We start from the raw sequence: 26,018 nt of genomic DNA on the forward strand, positions 1-26,018 counted from the left end.
GTACCAAATTTCAGGTCAATCGGTCAAATGGATTGCGAGCTACAGGTGAGTTAAAATCCCGGACAGACAAACGAACAGCCACGGTAGCGTATAAAATAATATATATTATGGACCCCGTGGCTTCGCCCACATTGTAATGAAACTGGACAAACTTTAAAAATCAATAGACGTTGGCACTCTATCTGATCGTGTTCAGCGTTCCCCGCGTGAGGAGAAAACCACATGGTCCTGATATCTCTAGCAATCAGCAGCTACCCTCTAAAACACACGGAGCTCTGATGTCTCTCTTTCAAAAACGTGAAACGTTACTCCTTAACAATATGTAGATGACGACGTCTGTTGAACAAACGGGTATCGCTAGCTAAGCGGAGGCGAGGTGCGCTCCAACACGTGGAGAGACGTGAATGAGGAAGGCCCCGCCCCCATGCTCTCGGTCTACAGGCACTCTGTTGGATTTGCATTCATACATCGGGACCGCAAGAGAACTCTGGTACTTAGCGCGACAAGAGAAGTCGCAAAATCAACCGACAAATTCATGTAAATTATATATATAAAAAAAAACGATCTAAATCCGTTAAGCAGTTCTCTCGTGAAAAGCGGACAGACATACAGACAGAACACGCTTGGACCACGAAATTTTTAAAACCGTTTCATAGTGAACACATGGTAACCTACATTCCAAATTTCAAGTCCCAAGTCCTCTTAGTTTCGGGAGATTTCGTGATGGGTGTGTGTCAGCGGTATTTGGCTTTCATATTATATATATATATATATATATATATATATATATATATATATATATATATATATATATATATATATATATATATATATATATATAATTGCGCTTGAAAGTTTGTGAACCCTTTAGAATTTTCTATATTTCTGCATAAATATGACCTAAAACATCATCCGATTTTCACTCAAGTCCTAAAAGTAGATAAAGAGAAACCAGTTAAACAAGTGAGACAAAAATATTATACTTGGTCATTTATTTATTAAGGAAAATAATCGAATATTACATATTTGTGAGAGGCAGAAGTATGTGAACCTCTCGGATGATCAGTTAGTTTGAAGGTGAGGTGTCAGGTGTTTTCAATCAATGGGATGCCAGTCAGGTGTGAGTGGGCACCCTGTGTCACTTAAAGAACAGGATCTATCAAAGTCTGCTCTTCACAACACGTTTGTGGACGTGTATCATGGCACAAACAAAGGAGATGTCGGAGGACCTCTCACAAAGAGTTGTTGATGCTCATCAGGGTGGAAAAGGTTACAAAACCATCTCTAAAGAGTTTGGACTCCACCAATCCACAGTCAGACAGATTGTGTACAAATGGAGGAAATTCAAGACCATTGTTACCCTCCCCAGGAGTGGTCGACCAACAAAGATCACTCCAAGAGCAAGGCACACGTGTAATAGCCGGCGAGGTCACAAAGGACCCCAGGGGAACTTCTAAGCAACTGAAGGCCTCTCTCACATTGGCTAATGTTCATGTTCATGAGTCCACCATCAGGAGAACACTGAACAACAATGGTGTGCATGGCAGAGTTGCAAGGAGAAACCCGCTGCTCTCCAAAAAAAAAAAACATTGCTTCTCGTCTGTACTTTTTTAAAGATCACGAAGACAAACCAGACGGCTATTGGAAGAATGTTTTGTGGACGGATGAGACCAAAATAGAACTTTTTGGTTTAAATGAAAAGTGTTATGTTTGGAGAAAGGAAAACACTGCAGTCCAGCATAAGAACCTTATCTCATCTGTGAAACATGGTGGTGGTAGTATCATGGTTTGGGCCTGTTTTGCTGCATCTGGGCCAGGATGGCTTCATGTCATTGATGGAACAATGAATTCTGAATTATGTCAGAGAATTCTAAAGGAAAATGTCCGGACATCTGTCCATGAACTGAATGTCAAGAGAAGGTGGGTCATGCAGCAAGACAACGACCCTAAGCACACAAGTCGTTCTACCAAAGAATGGTTAAAGAAGAATAAAGTGAATGTTTTGGAATGGCCAAGTCAAAGTCCTGACCTTAATCCAATCGAAATGTTGTGGAAGGACCTGAAGAGAGCAGTTCATGTGAGAAAGCCCACCAACATCTTAGAGTTGAAGCTGTTCTGTACGGAGGAATGGGTGAAAATTCCTCCAAGCCGGTGTGCAGGAATGATCAGAAGTTACTGGAAACGTTTAGTTGTAGTTATTGGGGGGTCACACCAGATACTGAAAGCAAAGGTTCACATACTTTTACCACTCACAAATATGTAATATTCAATCATTTTCCTCAATAAATAAATGACCAAGTATAATATGTTTGTCTCATTTGTTTAACTGGTTTCTCTACGTCTACTTTGAGGAGGACTTGAGTGAAAATCTGATGATGTTTTAGGTCATATTTATGCAGAAATATAGAAAATTCTAAAGGGTTCACAAACTTTCAAGCACAACTGTATGTGTATATGTATATATGTATATATATATATATATATATATATATATATATATATATATATATATATATATATATATGTGTGTGTGTGTGTGTGTATGTATGTATGTGCATATATATATATATGTGTGTGTGTGTGTGTATTATATATACACAGTGGGTACAGAAAGTATTCGGACCCCCTTCAATTTTTCACTCTTTGTTATATTGCAGCCATTTGCTGAAATCATTTAATTTAATTTTTTTCCTCATTAATGTACACACAGCACCCCATATTGACAGACAAAAAAAAGAATTTTTGAAATTGTTGCAGATTTATTAAAAAAGACAAACTGAACTATCACCTGGTCCTAAGTATTCAGACCCTTTGCTCAGTATTTAGTAGAAGCCCCCTTTTGAGCTCATACAGCCACGAGTCGTCTTATGAAAGATGCAACAAGTTTTTCACACCTGGATTTGGGGATACTCTGCCATTCCTCCGTGCAGATCCTCTCCAGTTCTGTCAGGTTGGATGGTAAGCGTTGGTGGACAGCCATTTTTAGGTCTCTCCAGAGATGCTCCATTGGGTTTAAGTCAGGGCTCTGGCTGGGCCATTCAAGAACAGTCACAGAGTTGTTGTGAAGCCACTCCTTCGTTATTTTAGCTGTGTGCTTAGGGTCATTGTCTTGTTGGAAGGTAAACCTTTGGCCCAGTCTGAGGTCCCTAGCACTCTGGAGAAGGTTTTTGTCCAGGATATCCCTGTACTTGGCCGCATTCATCTTTCCCTCGATTGCAACCAGTCGTCCTGTCCCTGCAGGTGAAAAACACCCCCACATCATGATGCTGCCACCGCCATGCTTCACTGTGGGGACTGTATGGGACAAGTGATGAGCAGTGCCTGGTTGTCTCCACACATACCACTTAGAATTAAGGCCAAAAAGTTCTATCTTGGTCTCATCAGACCAGAGGATCTTATCTCTCACCATCTCAGAGTCTTTCAGGTGTCTTTCAGCAAACTCCATGTGGGCTGTCATGTGTCTTGCAGTGAGGAGAGGCTTCCAACAGGCCACTCTGCCATAAAGCCCTGACTGGTGGAGGGCTGCAGTGATGGCTGACTTTCTACAACTTTCTCCCATCTCCTGACTGCATCTCTGGAGCTCAGCCAAAGTGATCTTTGGGTTCTCCTTTACCTCTCTCACCAAGGCTCTTCTCCCCCGGTAGCTCAGCTTGGCGGACGGCCAGCTCTAGGAAGGGTTCTGGTCGTCCCAAACGTCTTCCATTTAAGGATTATGGAGGCCACTGTGCTCTTGGGAACCTTAAGTGCAGCAGAAATTTTTGTGTAACCTTGGCCAGATCTGTGCCTTGCCACAATTCTGTCTCTGAGTTCTTCAGGCAGTTCCTTTGACCTCCTGATTCTCATTTGCTCTGACGTGCATTGTGAGCCGTAAGGTCTTATATAGACAGACAGGTGTGTGGCTTTCCTATTCAAGTCCAGTCAGTAGAATCAAACACAGCTGGACTCAAATGAAGGTGATCTCAAGGATGAGCAGAAGAAATGGAAAGCACCGGAGTTAAATATATGAGTGTCACAGCAAAGGGGCTGAATACTTAGGACCATGCGATATTTCAGTTTTTCTTTTTTAATAAATCTGCAACAATTTCAAAAATTCTTTTTTTTTTGTCTGTCAATATGGGGTGCTGTGTGTACATTAATGAGGAAAAAAATTAATTTGAATGATTTTAGCAAATGGCTGCAATAAAACAAAGAGTGAAAAATTGAAGGGGGTCTGAATACTTTCCGTACCCACTGTGTATTTATCTCCCAAGATGACCAGTGCCGCACATGCTCTTTGTGACACACCAACACCGATGACTTCCGGCCAGTGACACACTCTGCAGAAACGACACAGCAATATATCTGTATAGCGCCTCACTGCGACTGGGAATTGCAAGACGCGAGTTTTCTTCCTTATTAGTCATTCTAGCGTGTGTTTATTGTATTATGTATTTATTTATTTATTTATTTAATGCGCTTCCGTAAAATGTCAAGTTTACCTCAAGTGATTAAGTTCTGTCAGTCCCTCCGCTTCGAGACAATGCTGGAATCAAGGAGTCGGGCTGAGCTCTGCTCGAATATACACGAATCATAATCTTAATTCCGTTAATTACGATTCGATTGAAACTGTCATGCAGTAACTCGGGGGCCGCGAAATCCCAGAACATACGGGCGCACTAAACTCAGGCAGGCAGAATGAAAGGGACGAGCGGAAGGTTCTCGCGGCAGCTGAAGCCCCGGGCTGCGTCGATACAAACGGGCGGTGCCGTTCAGAGACCGAACTGAGGCACCTCCGCGGACGGCCGCTTCTCCTCTCCATCCCTGACTTCATCATCATTTTATGTTCCTGTCTGCTGCCCTCAACCGCCCCGAAATTCTAGCTCGGCCCGTGCCCCGCTCTCATCTCCTCTCCTCTCCTCTCCTATTCTATTCTATTCTATTAGCCCTCCCCGCTCGCTGTTTCCGTTACTCACCGGCAATGCTATTCGCCGCTATTTTTCCTCTTGCTTGTCTGCTTCTGATCGCTTTTGTCTCCGAAGAAACTGCCGACCTGCACCCCGTATGACAGTCGGAGATGTCCGCAGGCGGAATCAAAGCAAAAGACAAAAAAAAAAAAAAAAAAAGACTTGAGTCATCAGCGTGCGACCCCCAAGCAACTCGAAAGGGAGGAAAAGTGATCACAGGCGGGTAAACACTGCCACCTAGAGCACGGAGGGAGACCATCCGTCCGTGCCTTAGAAATACTTCAGTACAATTCAATAGAGAATTAGTGCCACTCTGCCAGGCGCTGATCCCGGCCGATGATGCCAAGACAGGCTCTGGATCTCTGTGACCCTGATTTAATGTATGATAATAATGATAATGAATGTGACGAACTTTTAATCAACCTTCTTCCTGTACTATGATATAAGCTCTGGGACAACCCAGTGCTCAAAACCGGATTAGGTGGGCTTTGTAATAAATGAATGGAAGGAAAGGGTTAATTTCGTCTGGTATGTTCACTCATTCAAATGACTCGTTCAGTCTAACGGAATAAAGTGTGTGGACTGGTGATGTACCTTTGTACAAAGAGCCTTTCTGCTTCTCTCTTTCATTTTCATTTAAAAGTCAGTCAGTCATTGTCCAACCCGCTACAGTGGTGTGAAAAACTATTTGCCCCCTTCCTGATTTCTTATTCTTTTGCATGTTTGTCACACAAAATGTTTCTGATCATCAAACACATTTAACCATTAGTCAAATATAACACAAGTAAACACAAAATGCAGTTTTTAAATGATGGTTTTATTATTTAGGGAGAAAAAATCCAAACCTACATGGCCCTGTGTGAAAAAGTAATTGCCCCCTGAACCTAATAACTGGTTGGGCCACCCTTAGCAGCAATAACTGCAATCAAGCGTTTGCGATAACTTGCAATGAGTCTTTTACGGCGCTCTGGAGGAATTTTGGCCCACTCATCTTTGCAGAATTGTTGTAATTCAGCTTTATTTGAGGGTTTTCTAGCATGAAGCGCCTTTTTAAGGTCATGCCATAGCATCTCAATTGGATTCAGGTCAGGACTTTGACTAGGCCACTCCAAAGTCTTCATTTTGTTTTTCTTCAGCCATTCAGAGGTGGATTTGCTGGTGTGTTTTGGGTCATTGTCCTGTTGCAGCACCCAAGATCGCTTCAGCTTGAGTTGACGAACAGATGGCCGGACATTCTCCTTCAGGATTTTTGGTAGACAGTAGAATTCATGGTTCCATCTATCACAGCAAGCCTTCCAGGTCCTGAAGCAGCAAAACAACCCCAGACCATCACACTACCACCACCATATTTTACTGTTGGTATGATGTTCTTTTTCTCAAATGCTGTGTTCCTTTTACGCCAGATGTAACGGACATTTGCCTTCCAAAAGTTCAACTTTTGTCTCATCAGTCCACAAGGTATTTTCCCAAAAGTCTTGGCAATCATTGAGATGTTTCTTAGCAAAATTGAGACGAGCCCTAATGTTCTTTTGCTTAACAGTGGTTTGCGTCTTGGAAATCTGCCATGCAGGCCGTTTTGCCCAGTCTCTTTCTTATGGTGGAGTCGTGAACACTGACCTTAATTGAGGCAAGTGAGGCCTGCAGTTCTTTAGATGTTGTCCTGGGGTCTTTTGTGACCTCTCGGATGAGTCGTCTCTGCACTCTTGGGGTAATTTTGGTCGTCTGGCCACTCCTGGGAAGGTTCACCACTGTTCCATGTTTTTGCCATTTGTGGATAATGGCTCTCACTGTGGTTCGCTGGAGTCCCAAAGCTTTAGAAATGGCTTTATAACCTTTACCAGACTGATAGATCTCAATGACTTCTGTTCTCATTTGTTCCTGAATTTCTTTGGATCTTGGCATGATGTCTAGCTTTTGAGGTGCTTTTGGTCTACTTCTCTGTGTCAGGCAGCTCCTATTGAAGTGATTTCTTGATTGAAACAGGTGTGGCAGTAATCAGGCCTGGGGGTGGCTACGGGAAATTGAACTCAGGTGTGATACACCACAGTTAGGTTATTTTTAACAAGGGGCAATTACTTTTTCACACAGGGCCATGTAGGTTTGGATTATTTTTCTCCCTAAATAATAAAAACCATCATTTAAAAACTGCATTTTGTGTTTACTTGTGTTATATTTGACTAATGGTTAAATGTGTTTGATGATCAGAAACATTTTGTGTGACAAACATGCAAAAGAATAAGAAATCAGAAAGGGGGCAAATAGTTTTTCACACCACTGTATATCCTAAAACAGGGTGACGGGGGTCTGCTGGAGCCAGCACAGGGTGCAAAGCAGGACCAAATCTCGGGCAGGGCACCAGGGCGCGCACATACACCTCTGCACACACCAAGCACAATTTAGGATCACCAATGCACCTAACCTGCATGTTTTTGGGAGGAAATGCACGCAGACACAGGGAGAACATGCAAACTCTACGCAGGGAGGACCCGGGAAGCAAACCCAGGTCTCCTAACTTTGAGGCAGCGGCGCTACCACTGCGCCACCAAGGACCACTTTGAAAACACATCAGGTCTCCATGGGATAAACAAATCCTGCTGTCTGTCTCTACTGATATGGACTGATGTGGTGATATGTTAGGAATGAAATGATGGAAATGAAAATGATCAACCAACAGAGAGAGGGCTGAACTCAAAGACACTACAAAGGGTAAAAATGATGGGGCAGGCAGGTAGGCGAGTCCATTTGGCCGAAATTTCATTGCAGCAACTCCAAGTCGTACTTGGTAGTTTGTATGCCCCCCATATAAATGACAATGTCCTAATGAAATGACGGATGGTGTCCTGGGGGATCTCCTCCCAAATCTGGACCACAGCATCGCTGATCTCCTGGACAGGCTGAGGTATTGGATGGAGTGAAACATAATGTCCCACCCAGAGGTGTTCTGTTGGATTGAGGTCAAATGAGTGAGCGTGAGGGGGGCCAGTCAATGGTACCAAATCCTTCGTCCTCTCGCCACATGAGGCCAGGCATTGTCCAAGAGGAAGCAGCATAGAGTCTGACAATGGGTGGTCCAAGTATTTCATCCTGAAACCTAATGGCATTTAAGGTGCCGTTGTCTAGCCTGAGGAGATCTGTGTGTCCCCCCATCGATATGGCTCCCTACCCAGACCGTCACTGACCCCCCCCACCAGACTGGTCATGCTGAATGATGTCACAGGCAGCATAACATTATCCATGGCTTCTCCAGATCCTTTCACGTCTGTCACATGTGCTCAGGGTGAACCTGCTCTCATCTGTGAAAAGCACAGGGTGCCCGCCAGTGGTGGACCTGCCAATTCTGGTATTCTATGGCAAATACCAGTCAAGCTCCACAGTGCCCACTAGAGGACATGAAGTCTGTTTCTGATTATTTGCTCAGAGGTCATTTTGTAGTCTCTGCCAGGGCTCATCCTGTTCCTCCTTGGCCAAAGGAGCAGATACCGGTGGGTTCTGCTGATGGGTTAAGGACCTTCTATGAGGGGCCCTGTCCAGCTCTCATAGAGTAACTGCCTGTCTGTCTCCTGGAATCTCCTCCATGCCCTATAGACTGTGCTGGGAGACACAGCATACCTTCTGGCAATGCCACGTATTGATGTGCCCGCCATCCTGGAGAAGTTGGACTACCTGTGCCAGCTCTGTAGGGTCCAGGTATGGCCTCATGCTACCAGTAGTGACACAGACCGTAGACAAATGTGAAATGAGTGACAAAACAGATGAGGGAGAAATGTCAGTGGCCTCTCTCCACCTGTTAACCCATTCATTCCTGTTTTGGGGGTCGTCTCATTATTGTCCCCCTCTAGTGCGCCAAAGCAGCTGAAACTGATGAACAAGCCTGTCTGCTACTTAACTGACCAGATCAACAGCCCCCAAGTGTCACTGACTTGATGCTATACTCTCATTCAAACGGGGTCCTTTCATTTTTTATGAGCAGTATATTTGCTTGGCAGACGCTTTAATCCAAAGTGACTCACAAAAGAGGCCAACTTAACCAAATAACATTAAGTGAGGGCCTGTCTGTTCAGCAGGGTTAGGAGGACAGGGATAGTCACGAGTGAAGTAGCCAATACATTTACAATCAGAGGTTACAATTGATTAAGCAATTCAACTTAAACAATAAATTAAGCAACAATTAAAAATATCACAAAGTTGTTTTGTTTTTTTTGTTTTTTTTTCTATTAATCAGACAGATGTTCTCAGAACAGATGGGTCTTCAATCGCTTCTTGAATCCATTGTGGGAGGCAGCAGTATGGGTGGTGGTGGGCACCCCGTTTAACAAACTCAGAACCACACAGGAAAAGAATCGGCATTGAGACTCGATGTCACACAGAGGTGCCATCACCAAACCCCTAATTCCCCAGTAGACCTAAGTGGGCGAGCAGGTGTCAAACACCTCACCAGTGTCTCCATATACTCAGGTGCCAACACATTGACTACTCTGAAGGCCAGCGTCAGGGATTTGAACTTTAGGGAGCCAATGTGGTGCCCTGAAGAGAGGAGTGATGTGTACCCGTCTCAGCCGGTAAAATACAAGGTGGGCTGCTGCAGATGGGCCAGAGTGCAGTGGCTTGATGGAACATGTGGGTACTCCTGCCAGAAGTTAGATACAGTAGTCCAGACACAACAAGAACCAGAGCCTGGACCAGAAGTTGTGCTACATTGCTGTGTCAGATGAGGTCCAATCTTGTAGTTGTTGTGCAGTGTGAACCTGCATGAGTGAGAAACAGCAGAAATGTGGTAAGAGGAAGATAGCTGCACATCACTTGCCGCCATACCACTCCCCCAATGGTGTCGTATACACTTGGTAGGTGTTAATGACCATGAGCCGAGCTGTACAGAGATGCAGAGTTGAGCAGACTGGCTGGCTGGGATTACAAGAATTTTGGTTTTTAACAGGTTGACCTGTAGATGGTGGTCACCTGTAGTAAGACATGCAGGGTCTCTGGCTGATATCACGTGATCTCCACCTGTGTATCATCTACAAAGCATTGATAAGACAACCCATGGCATTGGATGATGGAGTCCATACAGAAGAGTAGAGGACTCAGCACCAATCCTTAGGGCGCCCCTGTGCATATCTGGTGTGCGTTTGACAACTCCCCTCACCAGGACACACTGCAGGATCTGCTCAATATGTAGGGTGTGGACCGGGACCCAGACACAGACAGACGGACATCGTTAGTTCACCCAACACACGTTTATTAAATACAATATTTACAAGAAGTTCAGTGCACGTCCCAGTGCTTCCAGAACCGATCCCCCAAAGTCCAGGCCTCACAGTCACCAAATGCCTTTCCTTCTGGCAGCCTCCACTCCAATCTCGAGCTCCGTCCTCTTCCACCTGACTCTTGCTGACAACGGAAGTGAGGCGGCCCCTTAAATAACAACCCGGATGGGCTCCAGCTGCTTTCCCGGCAATCCCCCGCGGACACACCCCCGTGTGGCAGAAGTACCGGTTGCGCACCCGGAAGCCAACCGGGTGTCCCCAGTCTTCTTCCCCACAGCACTTCCTGGTGTGGCGGAAGTGCTGAGGTCCAGGGTTCTTCTGGCACCGGGGCGCTGGCAACAGGCCCCTATAGGGTTGGGCTTCCATGCCTTCTACCCATGGCTCCCAACACAACCAGGGTGATCGCCTCCTCATGGTTTGGAGGAGGCACAAGCCCTCCTCTGGTCCTCCTGGGCGTCCCGGCTGGGCTCCACCCCCAGCCGCATGCGACAAGGGCTTAAACCATCTGAGAGCATTTCCAGTGATGCCAGTCTCAGATAGATACATAGCTTAGCATAGTTGGCTGAATTAGATAGATAGATAGATAGATAGATAGATAGATAGATAGATAGATAGATAGATAGATAGATAGATAGATAGATAGATAGATAGATAGATAGATAGATAGATAGATAGATGTACATACAGAAGAGTAGAGGACTTAGCACCAATCCTTGGGGCACCCCTGCGCATGTCTGGTGTGCCTTTGACAACTCCCCTCACCAGGACAGATTGCAGGATCTGCTTGAAATGTAGGACTCAAACCATCTGAGAGCATTTCTGGTGATGCCAGTGTCAGAGAGGGTGGCAAGAAGGATGTCGTGGTTGACGTCACATCGAAGGCAGAGGGGAGATCTCGCATGATCAGGACACATGACATGTGGGCAGCTCTAGCAAGTCACTGTTAGTAGAGTTGTCTCAGTTCGAGTGGTCCTTCTTGAAACTGGACTGGCTGGTGTCGAGCAAACCCATTATGTACAAGGAAGGAAGAGACAGAACATTCCAGAAAGGAAAGGAGAGAGGGAGAGAGAGAGAGAGAAGAGAGAGAGAAAGAGCGAGAGAGAGAGAGAGAGAGAGAGAGAGAGACAGGCCTGAAACTGCGTACTTGGGATGGGGCGAGTGTTGGTTTTTGTGACAAGTGTTTGAAGATGGTAGGAAATGAGCCCGAGCTGAGTGACATGTTAATGATGTGTGTAATTGTACACATCATCGTGTTATATTGCATAAATCAAAATATTATAATGCTAGCTGTGATACTTGTCAAAGAAAGGTAACAGAATAGACTTAAAATATGTTCTGTCACTGGCACTGTGTGTCGCTCTAGCACCTGCCCTCAGTACTCTCATGTGTCTCAGCACTTTCAGACCGAAGCCCCTTCTCAATGCCCCCTCTCAAGTGTGTGCCTGTAAAGCCCACTTCTCAGACTCAGACATTTCAAGGTGCATTGATCGGCCCCACATTTCAAGGCATGTTGACAGGATTAGATAGATAGATAGAGTGGCAGGAGGCTGGGGGCAAGGATCGGGAGGCGATCTATATGTCCCCCGGGCCATGAGGGGGCAACCACTCTGGATAGCAAGGGGACCACGGGGAAGTAGCAGGGAGGCTCAAACCTGTGGGGGGCCTGTGGCTACCACCAGGGGGCACCCCAAGCCTCATAAAGCCCGGGAGATCTGCACTTCCGCCATACCTGGGAAGGTGAAGGAACGACCTACCAGCGACACCCAGAGTGCTTCAGGGTGCTCATGCGGTACTTCCACCACACCAGGAAATGCCGCCGGAAGAACATCAGCAAACACCTGGAGCACGTCCGGGTGACTGTAAAGGGGGCTGCCTTCCTACGGTCAGGGAGCGAGAGTCGGGATCTGGAGGTGGACGAAGCTTCAGCGACAGGAGGAAGAAAGGCGGCCCATGGACATTTGAGAAGCCTGTGTTGACGGGTGTTTGATGCGGGAGCACTGTGTGCTGTGCGGGACTCTGTTGGGACTTATATATGTGTGTTTTAAAACCCTGCTGGTGTTGGTCTGATGGTGTTCGGGTGACCTCTCACAATAGATAGATAGATCATTTAGCATAGTTGGCAGGATTAGATAGATAGATAGATAGATAGATAGATAGATAGATAGATAGATAGATAGATAGATAGATAGATAGATAGATATGAAAGGCACTATATAAAAGATAGATAGATAGATAGATAGATAGATAGATAGATAGATAGATAGATAGATAGATAGATAGATAGATATGAAAGGCACTATATAAAAGATAGATAGATATGACAAGCACTATATAATAGATAGATAGATAGATATTATTAGTTGACCTTTGAGGAGGAACATATTACTTATATCTCTGGATTAAACCAAAACAGATGCCAGAACTTGCTTATGTGGCTCTCCACAGCAACCCTTACAGAGTCAAATCTTATTACTGCCAGAAGGGATCCTACTCTAATGGGCCTTTGAGCAAGACCCTTAACCTGAAATTTGCTCCAGGGGCTGAGAACAATGGTTGACCCTGAACTTGGACCTCCAAAGTTCATGTGAAAATACAATTTGCCCCCTTAAATAGACAACCAAGAGTAAGGGTGAAATCTCAATGCTGCCCACTTCCATAATAACAGGATCTACACGGCCATAATTCTAGGGCCCCATGTTATTAGCCGTCATACCTTCTTGTGGTGTGGTGTGAATATTTGGATACAAGTAAGCAAAAGATCTAAGTTTTAGAAGTTCAATAAGAAAACAAACTCAGATTGAAGATTGGGAACCTCAGATTCAGTGGTGTGAAAATCCTTTATGGAGTGATGGCAGTAATATCATAGTATGAGAAGGAAAAAAGAGAAACGAGGCGGAAATGGTGAAGACCAACATGTATTTGCCAGTGAGGCTGTGTAAGACACTTCCAGTGCCCACTGTTTAAACAAACCTAACCCAAAGTCTACGAAGAGACTTACCCAAGAAGACTGCTAAAGGGGCTTCTAAGGAGCATTGAATTAAGGGGTGTGTATACTTCTAGGAAGGAGAGATTTCCGTTTTTGATTATTAAATAAACATACAAACCTTTCTGGAAACATGTTGTCAATTTGTCATTATAGGTTATCGAGTGGAGACTGATGAATACAATGGAAAAGTTAAACCTGTAACGTGATGAGTACTGAATACTCTCTCGATCAACCGTCCATTTAATAGCAGCCCAAGTTCTCACTAGCCAAGTTTCCATCCAGTTTTTTGCGACGTTTTGTTATCGACAAACAGAATATACGTAAAAAAAAAAAAATGTGCGAAATTTGCTGTCTCCAGCCTGTTTCCATCCAACTGGCTTTTTATCGATAAAATGGTGTGCGTGATGACGCTATCCCTCCAAAACGAACTGTCGCATAAGTTTTGTTGTATCGCGAAAAAAATCTGCCCTTGAGCCGTTTCCATACATAATTTTGTGTTTGTCGCAAATTATCTACCTTTTGTTTTCCACGTTACACCCCCACTAAACAAAGAATAAAGAAATTGAGAGATTATTCAGTTTTTTTAATTTGCCAGCTTACTGTTATTTCACTTTTACAAATAATTGTACATAATATCCGAAGACGACAGCAGAATGAAGCAGTTGCTTGTCCGATAGCCCTTGAGCTCGAAGAAAGTACCCCAGTGCGGGTATGGGAGAGACGACGGAAGGAGGTGGTGGGGAGACACTTCACAGAAAATCTCTGGCTGCGACATTTCAGAATGACATGGCCGCCGTTTGAGATGTTGTGTGGATTCATCAGTCCTGATGTTGCGCCCATCACAGGTTGCCACCGACCACCGGTTCCAACCCAAAAGCGGATTGCCATCGCCCTTTACAAGCTGGCGAGTATGGAGTAGTTGGAGAAACTTTCGGGGTTAGTAAAACTACCGTCCATCGCTGTGTATATGCTGTGTGCACCGCTATTAAAGTTATATCAGACTTCCGACTGTAGCGGAGGCCAATGAAATTTCATACCGCAATTCCTTTTGTGCCACAGATTTACGGTGCGCTGGATGGCACGCATGCGCCTATTCTTCCCCCGACGGAAGGCTACCGCGATTACATTAATCGCAAAGGGTGGCCATCTATTGTTCTCCAGGCCCTTGTTGATGACAGGTGCACGAAACGAGACGTTTGCGTTGGCACTCCTGGAAGTGCCCATGATGCCTCTGTGTTTGCAGCATCGGATCTGTACAAGTGAGCCTACCTTTCAACATCCCTTCTCAGTGCGATAACAACTGAATTAGTACTGTAACCTGCTTCCCTTAAGGTTTTTAATTTAAACTAAAATTTGAATTAATACAAAATAACGACGTTTAATCAAAAAAAAAAACTAAAGTTAATATTAATGAGAGAATTTCTCATATATGCTAAAACATCTGCCATTTAATAATAAGAAAAAAAATGTTTAGATAATGAAACACACGGTTTATTCAATATTTTGACTGGCACAGTAAATTACCTTTACGGTTTTTGTATTATTTAGACATCCTGAGAGACACCCCCAGGCTACAGTTGATGTGGAGGGAGTTCAGAGACCCCTTTTAGTGGCAGGAGACCCAGCCTATCCACTACTGCATTGGCTCATCACGAGAAATAACGAGTCTCTTCATCAGACCGTGCGAACCGCTCCGCCATTCTCGTTTTGATTGGACGTGATGAAAATGGATCATGTGACACATTTATTTGCGTCAAAGCCCTTTTTCCCCGACAAAAAGTGTTTCCAATGTAGTTTCGATATGGAATTTATGAGCTAAAGTTAAACGGAAAAATATTATGTCGACATGTACAACATTTTATCGATAATTAGCATTTCCAGCAGCTACAATTTGAAGCGCTAAATATTTTTTCGCAAAAAAACTCCTTGGATGGAAACCTGGTTATTGAGGCTTTTCATTTGTTCACCATCATAGAAAACGACCTTGGGATGAAAAGCGTGTGCAGGTGTTGATCTTCCACTATGAACAGCCCCCAGTTGGTGAAGTGTGGTGAGCCATTTCACACTTCCAGCTCTCCACTAAATCACAGTCTCCTTTATCTGCCGAAAAGTAATAACATTCTAATTTTTTTGTGAACAGGCTAAGATGTTTCAGTCTATTACACTAAAGAGCGAAACTCCCTGGGTCACGCCATCTTACAATTCTATTTTTGAAAATCTTACTCCTCCTTTTATAACTTGGCAAACGAAAAACAACTATTGGCTTTATAACAGAGTAAGACAACCCCTACACAAGTCATGGTTGACATTAGTTTATTACATATTATTAGGATTATATACTGCATGGAAGAAACATGAAGTGTAAGCTTAGCAATTAAGTCACATCACAGATCTTTGGAGCAGCCCATTCATTCAGATGGAAGCCGCCTGCACCTTTCTAGTCACCTGGCGGGGCGTCTGATTTATTTGCTGCACACTGGACTGTTACAGCTTGCTGTAACTGTCCTGGCTCCAGATTATGACTGAATTAGTGGACTTTATCATTTCAGACCAGGTATGAACACTTTTGTGAGGTTGATGCTGGACCACTGCCAGTACTGATCTCCTCATTGACCCCCCACGGCAGACCAAATGGCTCAGTTGACTGGGCACTTGGCTGGTGCCTTCATCATATTCTTACACGCTTCGATGCTCCCAATGCTTGCTTGGCTCTTATTTGTGCATTTTCGCTGCCCCCTTAACAACTCAGAGTTGCTCACTAGTCTGGCTGGACCCCCAAATAGACCGTGATGACCTGAAGGCTGCCGTATATTAGCCTGGACCACCATCTCTGTTGGCACAGGTGCTCCACGTCTCTGCCCTGTCACTCCTCTTGTTCTAACTTACAATCTTGACTGCGGCACCTGTGACAATTCAATTGCAATGAACAACTTTGCTGAGAAAATGACTCTCTAGTAACAGTAAGCTAGCCCCCCCACCAAGTGACATAGACCACCTTGTAATATTAATGGATTTCCACATCATCCAGACAGTGCAAATGGAGATCGACTTCCCCAGATTCCCTCCTGCCTGTCCACTTTTAGTCATCTACGGCCAGGCTGAGCCATTTCAATCTGTGTGGACCACCATTACCAGCAGTCTGGGACAAGAACATCACCTCCACAGCAGAGAACATACTTTCTACAACCAGCTTAAGAAGCTCAACATTTTTTGGGTATCCTAATAAGCTTTTATTTAGCTATCATCAAGAATGTTCTTGCATTACCTATCCCTTCCAGTTCCTCCGTTCCCAGTACCAGGCTACAGCTGGTGGGCTGCTTTGCTATGGAGGGCATTAGTGGTCACCTTCCATCACTAAATGACTTCTTCGTTTCCAGGTTGATGAACGGAGCGAGGAAGATTCCTGCACTCTCCAATCACCCCAGCTGTCATTCCTCTCATTACTTCCCAAAGCTGGCACAACTCCATTGCCACAGGGACAACTGATCATCTCCAAAGCTCCTAGACAAACATATTCAGGTACGCCTTACCCTAATTTCACTCACTAATCCCGTTCAAGTCCTCTGCTGTACTTCTTGTTGCTTTGCAGTACACTGTGAACTGGATTTCTATGTGCATCTGTATTTTTCACTGTAGCAGAAAACACCTTTGGCTGTGCTCTTTGATTGAAAGTCATTCACACAGCACAGTACTCCTCGAAGCTCGTTCTGTTGTTGGGTATTAATACAGTTCAGTTCTTTGAAATCACAGTACCGGTGTACAAATCAGATCCTGTATAGTGTTCTGAGTGTGAAGTAATCACTTATACTTGTTTTTGTATCAGACTGTAAATTCCAAAGAACCTTTTTGTTGTGAGAATTGCTTGCCCTGCCCAGGGTTTGTTTCCTGCCTTGCGCCCTGTGTTGGCTGGGATTGGCTCCAGCAGACCCCCCGTGACCCTGTAGTTAGGAACTAGCGGGCTGGATAATGGATGGATGGATGAATTGCTTGCCACATTCTCAACACCATTACAGCTTCTCTCAGGGGTTAGTGTCTCCAAATGGCTTAGTATCAAACAGGTGAGCACATCACTCTTTAGTCTTGACATGAAGTCGTACTGCTGTTCATCTCATGGTTCCTATTCAATCCTGTCTTTGTATAGGGTGGTCCAGATCTAATTATGCAATTTTCGTTACTTATTAAGCTTATCACATAGAAAATCACCCGAAAAATCCCGGACCATCGAGAAGTGCGCGAACTGACGACATGAAGAATCGTCTTCGTGCCAAACTGGAATCATCCTTCAGCATAAATCAAAGTCATCCAGACGATCTGGATCTGCATAATTAGATCTGGACCACCCTGTAATTAATATAGGGTTATGGAGATAAGTAGGCTATCAAAATTGTCCTAGAAACTCCTTTCAATTAGTCCCGTAGACCCTACAATTTCCATCATTTAGTCCCACATCTGTCATTTCTTGATACTTGGGTTATGTTTTGTCTTTCCATTCTGGTGTGAACTCTTATGTTTTGCTGAAGATTGCTGCTGATACAAGAGAATTGCACTCCACCTTCAAAACAGCTACCACGAGTATGAATCCTTTCACTGAAGGCCACTGTTGGGCGAGAATCATTTACCACATTCAGGACAACAGTAAGGTTTGCTTCGTGAAGATCCTGCCATATGTGAATCGTTTGCCATAATCCAGACAGCGGCGAGGCCTCGCTCCGGTGTGAATTCAGATGTGGCTCCAAAGTTACCTTTTGCCTAGGAACTGTTTGCCACATTAATTACCATAAGTCTTTACTCCACTATGAATTCTTATGTACTTGTGAATGACGTTACCTCATTCAAGACCGCAATAAGGTTTTCCTTCACATTTTCCATGGTGCTGGAGACAGTCTGAAAATCATTTGCCACATTTCGAACAGGCTTCTCTCCAGTATGGACTTGTTTATGCCTCTGAAAACTGCTACTGCAAGAGAAGCGTTTCCCACATTCAGAACAGCAATACGGCTTCTCCCCAGTATGAGTTCTAGTGTGTTTTTGAAGATGGCTTCTATTACAGAATCTTTTCCCACATTCAGTGCAGCAATAAGGTTTTTCTCCAGTGTGGATTCTTGTGTGGATCTTAAGGTTGCCTACATGGGAAAAAGATTTGCCACATTCTGGACAGGAATGGGGTTTCTCTCCAGAGTGAATTCTCATGTGATTTTTAAGATACCTGCTGTCTGAGAAACACTTGCCGCATTCAGAACAGCTATGGTTTTTCTCACCAGTGTGAATTCTCTCGTGACTATCAAGAGAACTGCTGTGGGAGAATCGCTGACCGCATTTAGAACAGCAATAAGGTTTCTCTCCCGTATGAATTCTTCTGTGTACATGAAGAGAACTAAGGCGTGAGAATTGTTTGCCACATTCTGAACAACTGTGAGGTTTCACTCCGGTGTGAGTTCTGATGTGACTCTGTAGGTTGCCTACTTGTGAGAACTGCTTTCCACAGTCAGGGCAACAATAAGGTTTCTCCCCAGTATGGGACCTAATGTGGCACTGGAGATGGCCTATATGTAAAAATCTTTTCCCACATTCAGAGCAGCAATGAGGTTTTTCTCCGGTGTGAATTTTGGCGTGTTTGTAAAGATTGCTCTTGCTGGAATAGCTTTTTCCACATTCTGAACAGACATATGGTCTCTCTCCAGTGTGACTTTTTGTGTGTATCTGAAAACTGTTACTGCTGGAAAAACGTTTTCCACATTGAGAGCAGCAATAGGGCTTCTCTCCAGTATGAATTCGTGTGTGCTCCCGAAAACTGCTTTTGTCCGAAAATTGTCTGCCACATTCACAACAACAAAAAGGTTTCTCTCCGGTGTGAATTTTGGCGTGTTTATAAAGAATGCTCTTGCTGCAGTAACTCTTGCCACATTCAGAACAGACATATGGCTTCTCTCCAGAGTGGGTTCTTGTGTGGATCTTAAGGTTGCTTAAATGGGAGAATCGTTTGCCACATTCTGGACAGCAATAGGGCTTCTCTCCAGAGTGAATTCTCATGTGATCTTTAAGATGTCTGCTGTCTGAGAAACGCTTGCCGCATTCAGAACAGCTATGGTTTTTCTCACCAGTGTGAATTCTCTCGTGACTATCAAGAGAACTGCTGTGGGAGAATCGCTGACCGCATTTAGAACAGGAATAAGGTTTCTCTCCAGTATGAATTCTTCTGTGTACGTTAAGAGAACTAAGGCGTGAGAATTGTTTGCCACATTCTGAACAACTGTGAGGTTTCACTCCGGTGTGAGTTCTAATGTGACTCTGTAGATTGCTTACTTGTGAGAATCGCTTTCCACATTCAGGACAACAATAAGGTTTTTCTCCAGTATGAGACCTGATGTGGCACTGGAGATGACCTATGTGTAAAAATCTTTTCCCACATTCAGTGCAGCAATGGGGTTTTTCTCCTGTGTGAATTTTGGCGTGTTTATAAAGAATGCTCTTACTGGAATAGCTCTTGCCACATTCTGCACAGACATACGGCTTCTCTCCTGTGTGACTTTTGGTGTGTATCCGAAAACTGTTACTGCTGGCAAATCTTTTTCCACATTGAGAGCAGCAATAGGGCTTCTCTCCAGTATGAATTCGTGTGTGCTCCCGAAAACTGCTTTTGTCCAAAAATTGTCTGCCACATTCACAACAGCAATAAGGTTTGTCCCCAGTGTGAATTTTGGAATGTTTATAAAGAATACCCTTGCTTGAAAAACTTTTGCCACATTCAGAGCAGACATATGGCCTCTCTCCGGTGTGAACTTGTACGTGTATCCGAAAACTGCTACTACTGGAAAATCCTTTTCCACATTGAGAGCAGCAATATGGCTTCTCTCCAGAATGAATTTGCGTGTGCTTTTGCAAGCTGCTACTGTCCGAGTATCGCTTGCCACATTCTGTGCAGCCATAAGGTTTTTCTCCAGTGTGAATTCTTAAGTGCCTTTGAAGGCTGCTTATATTTGAGAATTGTTTGCCACATTCTGGGCAGCAATGTGGTTTCCCTCCAAAGTGAGTTTTCAAGTGTCTGTTAAGACTCTTGCTCCCTGGGAAACATTTGCCACATTCAGGGCAACAATGAGGGTTTTCTCCAGGGTGAATTTGGATGTGTTTTCTCACCTGTTGATCAGTTTTGAGATCTTCTGTCTTTGTTAGGTTCACAGAAGAAAGAGAACTACACTGCACAGGGGTTGGGGACAAACTCTCTAATCCTCCTGGAGATTTCTTCACTTTCCCCTTGTTCCACTTGTGTTGCAGTCCATATTGAAGAAGTGCGTGAGCAGATGAAGATTGGGAAATGCTGCCATTCTCCTGTAAATCTGAAATAACAGAAATTGTTTAGTTACATGTTTTTAAGCAAATTAAATACAACAATTAGAGTGGTGGCACACAATAGTAGCTAGATAGATAGCTAGATAGCTAGATAGATAGATAGATAGATAGATAGATAAGGGGAAATTCACATACTCCAACAGCAGCATACTGATATAAAACAATATTAAACAATATTAAATTATCATTATTATTATGCCCCACAATGTGGTTCTATTCTTGGTCTGTCCACTGTGTGCATGAACTTTTTAAGTCTCCATCTTCATTGCACATCCCACACACATGACTGCTGTGTTAATCGCCATCCGGTGTGACTAAATCTGGATGTGCGCACCTGTGGGCTGCTATTCTTGCTCAGGTTGACGTCTACCTTATTTCTAAAGCTACCTGTGGCCATAAATTACAAGTAATGGATGAATGGCATCTGACAAGTGGAGCTGATGAAATGGAGGGCTTTCATGATGATTCAGACCAGTTCTAATTAAAGCCCCTCCATGTTCCCTGGTCACTGATCCCCTTGTTTGAAGGCCCTTATGAATCCTCTTCTTTTGTTGGTTGTCTCGTTTCTATCCTCCTATTCTTCAACCGGACCCTACTGTAGATGTGTCATCTTCAGAGCTGGGCTTAACCCCGGACGTCTGTCTTATTCCTCCATAACTTTACACAAAGCTTTGTATGGTGTGAGAGATGGCCGTCAGCTTATCCCGGCCAGCACCCCCAGGCCGCTAGATGGAGTCCTCCTTGCAACATGGAGGTGCCCCGAATTCCCGCAGGGCATCATGGAGATTGGAGTTCATCTTCACAGCCCTGCTGGAGACCATGGGGGCCGCCAGGGGACGCTGCAGGGAGGCACGAAAGTTTCTATTATAGCCCTAGTCGTGGGGATGGGAGAAATGAAGTACTTCCGGGCTGAAGAAAAAGGAGAAGTTTTCATCTGACCCGGACTGCTATGGCATCACATGGACTGAAGGACAGAAGCACTTCCGGGTTGCAGACTATAAAAAGGACTATGGGAAACCCAGCAGACTGAGCCGGAGTTGGGAGGGAGTGTGCCAGAGCTGCTGGGTGGAGAGGAGGATTGATTTATTGTGATTATTACTACTGTTTATTGTGGAGGTGCTTTGTGCACATTATTCGAGAAATTCAAATCATTTCTGATATTTTACCCGGTGTCTGAACGTGTTGTCGGCAGGTTTCACGGGGCAACAGCGACCCCTACTGTCACAATGGTAACAGAGTGTAAGCCCCATTGTGAAGTGCAAGAGCAAACAAGGAAATTTTAAAATGTATGAAAAACGCTTCACTTTAGAGCACAATTAAAAGTGGAAAATGAACACATACGACGAAAATACCAGATTTACTCTTAAACTAAAGCAAAATTTAGGAAATTCTCATGTCTAACAAAACAGGACTTTAGTTATTTTCATTAAACACGGTGTTACATTAGTCACAGTTTCATGTAATAAAATCACGTAATTGACACTTTAGAATTTTCTGGATTCACTGAGACTTTCTCAACTTCTGATCTATTAGCTCAACCATTGTTAATTATCTTGCACCGAAGCAGCTGTTCTCTGTTCATATTCAATCACACGTTCATCCCACTCCGTCTGCTAAAAATGCCAGTGCAACAACAGGTGAAATTTATAAATGTTCTCAGGGACACTAACTTTTACATTTACTCGCATAACTTACTCATTCCAATGCTCCCAGAGGGCGACTGCTCCTCTTCTCCTCTCCCATTCCCTTCAACGATTTCATCCTCAAAGTCGCACGACTCGGTTTTCACTTTCACGGAATTCTGCCACGTAGCCGTTTGACCCAAATCGGTGAACCGGGGCAGTAACCTGCAACTATTTTCCTTGAAAATATTCCCGGTTTCCTGCTTTTGCAGTTCAAGACTCGCTGAGAAACCTTCTGCATCCTCAACTTTAACTTCAAGGGTCTCCCCCTTGCACTCCTCCTCTTTAAAAACCGAAACGGCGCCTTCGCAGTCCTCCACCTTCACAGACAAATCCTCTGGGGCGGCCCAGTCACAGTCCTCTTGTTTAATGTGGGCCAGTCTGTCAGCCATGTCATCGTCTTTGGCTGCCTCCATGGCTCCTTGGAAAACTCTTCTCTTCTCCCGAATGTCTACACTTCTCTTCTCCCGTTTCCTTTTCGCATGGACAGCCTTGGCCTGGAGGCCATTCGACACCTCACGGAAATGCCGTATGAACTGGGAAGGAGACTCCTTTACACCCTGTGAACATAAAAGTGACATATTTGCTCCATAAACTCAGAGCATTTCATTTCAAGGTTAACTTCCAGTTTTGTACCAGCACAGAAAACAAGCAACAAAACTTCTCCAAGAGATCTCAAATGCTGTAAAACCCCCTGGTTAGCCCAAGAAGCTCTCTGCCGATCTGGAAATCTGCTTGATATGGACACACAATCCAACTGTTCAAGAGAAACACAGAGAGGAGGGGAAAGAGAAAAATTAATTCAACCAAACGCATTCCGACAGCAGAGATAAACAAAAGGCTGGCCCTCAAACAACTATGAATGATCCAACATCTGGCTAAAGCTAAAGCCGCCATTTCAAAGGGGCTCACATTGGGATGTATGGATATGCCACACCACGATTACCGCAAGACCAAAAGCAAGACATCACAAATAAAATACAAACAACACACACGTGTGTCACGTCTGACAACCACAGAAATCTCAGATCCCAAATCTCTGCAGTTACCACCGCCAGCCCCAAACACACGTGTGTCCAGATCAACAAAAGCTCCCAACTGACCGCTGATGGCGGAGTCTGTCCTGCAGCGGACTGGAGACCCTTCGAGTTGGCTCCTGCCTTGCACCCCATGCTGCCCGTGTCCACTGTGATACTTAACTAAAATAAATGGCTGACATAATGGCAAGCAGTTCATGAAACGGATGGCTTTGTACCTGCAGGACTGTGGCTCACCTTGCTGTGTGAATACCCGCCATGTTAACTGACCTCCTCAGTGTTCAAGATGAACTCCTCACACTTCTTCTCTTCACTCTCTATGTATTCCTGACTCCTCTGTTAATGGAATTCCTATTTCACAATGGAGGTGTCATCACCATCACATGTAGAACACTGTCGCCTCCTCTAAAACTAACATAACATTATCAATCCTACGTAACCCAAACTCACATGTGTCCAGTTCAGCTCTAAACTGACTGCCGATGGCCGATTGTTTCCTTTGATTGTCTTCTGCCCCATGCTTTCCATTGTAACACCAAACTGAATTAAGGGGCCATCATAATCGAAGGATGGCTAGAAGTCCCTAAACTGATGGGTTTGTAACCACAGGACTGCGGCATCACCTTGCTGTGTGAGTACCCGCCATGTTAACGGACCTTTTCAGTGCTCAAGATGGACTCCTCACAATTCTTCTCTTCACCCTCTATGTATTCCTGACTCCTCTGTTAATGGAATTACGATATCACAATGGAGATGTCATCACCATCACATGCAGAACCCATTGTCTCCTCTAAAACCAACAGAACATCATCAGACCTGCTTAGCTCCAAACTCATGTGTGTCCAGTTCAGCTCTAAACTGGCCAGTGATGGTTGATTGTCTCCTTTGATGGACAGGCACCCACTACAGGTTCTTTCCTGCCTTGCACCCCATGATTTCCACTGTAACACCAAACTGAATTAAAGGGCCATCATAATGGAGGGATGGCTAGAAGTCCCTAAACTAGTAGGTTTGTACCCACAGGACTGCGGCCTCACCTTGCTGTGTGAATACCCGCCATGTTAGCGGACCTTCTCAGGGTTCAAGATGGACTCTGCACTGACTGGTGATAGCGGATTGTTTCCACTGATGGACTGGTGCTCCCTCCAGGTTGGTTCCTGCCTTGCACCCCATGCTTTCTACTGTAACACTAAACTGAATAAAGTGGCTGTCACAATGGAGGGATGGGTAACTGTTCATAACACAGATGGCTTTGTATCTGCAGGACTGCAGCTCACCTCGCTGTGTGATCACCCACCATGTTAACTGACCTGCTCAGTGTTTAAGATGGACTCCTCACACTTCTTCTCACTCTCTATGCATTATTCCAGTCAGGTAAAGATTATTCCTGACCCCCAATTAACAGAATTCCTATTTCACAATGGAGGTGCCATCACCATCACATGCAGAACACCATTATCTCCTTAAAACTAACAGAACATCATCAGACCTGCTTAGCTCCAAATCACGTGTGTCCAGTTCAGCTCTAAACCGACTGCTGATGGCTGATTGTTTCCTTTGATGGCTGGCACCCCCTACAGGTTCTTTCTTGCCTTGCACCCCATGCTTTCCACTGTAACACCAAACTGAATAAAAGGGCCATCATAATAGAAGGGTGGCTAGCATTTCCTAAACTGGTAGGTTTGTACCTTCAGGTCTGTGGCTCACTTTGCTGTGTGAATACCTGCCATGTTAACGGACCTGCTCCGGGTTCAAGATAAACTCCTGACACTTCTTCTCTTCACTCTCTATGTATCATTCCTGTCTGCTAACAGAATTTCTATTTCACAATGGAGGTGCCATCACCATCGCATACAGAACGTCTTTGCCTCCCCTAAACCTAACAGAACATCATCAGATCTTCTAAACTCCAAACTCACGTGTGTCCAGTTCAGCTCTAAACTGACTGCTGATGCCCAATGGACTGGCATCCCCCTCCAGGTTGGTTCCTGCCTTGCACCTCATGCTGCCAGTCTCGACTGTGACCCTGAACTGAGTGAAGTGGCTGTCATAATAGAGGGACGGGTAGCAGTTTCTAAACGGGTGGCTTGGTACCTACTGGACTTTGGCTCACTTTGCTGTCTGAATACCCTCCATGTTTACTGACCTTGTCAGTGTTCAAGATGGACTCTGCATGGACTGGTGATTGTGGATTGTTTCCTTTGATGGACTGGTGCCCCCTCCAGATTGGTTCCTACACTGCAGCCAATGCTGCCCGTGCCCACTGTAACCCTGAAATGAATGAAATGGCTGTCACAATGGATGGATGCGTAGCTTTGTACCTTCAGGTCTGTGGCTCATGTTGCTGTCTGAATACCCACCATGTTAACTGACCTGCTCAGGGTTCAAGATGAACTCCTGACACTTCTTCTCTTCATTCTCTATGTATCATTCCCGTCTGCTAACAGAATTTCTGTTTCACAATGGAGGTGCCATCACCATCACATACAGAACATCTTTGTCTCCTCCAAACCCAACAGAACATCATCAGAACTGCTTATCTCCAAACTCACGTGTGTCCAGTTCAGCTCTAAACTCACTGCAGATGCCCAATGGACTGGCACCCCCTCCAGGTCGGTTCCTGCCTTGCACCCCAGGCTTTCTACTGTAACACTAAACTGAATAAAGTGGCCGTCACAATGGAGGGATGGGTAACTGTTCATAAAACAGATGGCTTTGTACCTTCAGGTCTGTGGCTCACTTTGCTGTCTGAATACCCG

At 44.6% G+C, this 26,018-nt stretch overlaps 1 protein-coding gene across 1 annotated transcript in view; it reads right to left on the reverse strand.

Annotated features, from left to right (window-relative positions):
• Window positions 1-25,667, reverse strand: part of LOC120528927 (zinc finger protein 845-like) — a 46,054-nt gene extending 20,387 nt beyond the window's left edge. Inside the window, exons 1-4 of the mRNA XM_039753004.1 lie at window positions 25,406-25,667; window positions 22,236-22,782; window positions 18,005-20,527; window positions 11,962-12,127 (exon numbers count right to left, since the gene is read on the reverse strand). Coding sequence (XP_039608938.1) covers window positions 11,962-12,127; window positions 18,005-20,527; window positions 22,236-22,638 — 3,092 coding nt within the window. The 5' untranslated portion in view covers window positions 22,639-22,782; window positions 25,406-25,667. The remainder of the gene's footprint in view (window positions 1-11,961; window positions 12,128-18,004; window positions 20,528-22,235; window positions 22,783-25,405) is intronic.
• Between the last annotated feature and the right edge of the window lie 351 nt (window positions 25,668-26,018).

The sequence above is a fragment of the Polypterus senegalus genome, chromosome 4 (assembly GCF_016835505.1).
Source record: "Polypterus senegalus isolate Bchr_013 chromosome 4, ASM1683550v1, whole genome shotgun sequence".
Taxonomy (NCBI): domain Eukaryota; kingdom Metazoa; phylum Chordata; class Cladistia; order Polypteriformes; family Polypteridae; genus Polypterus; species Polypterus senegalus.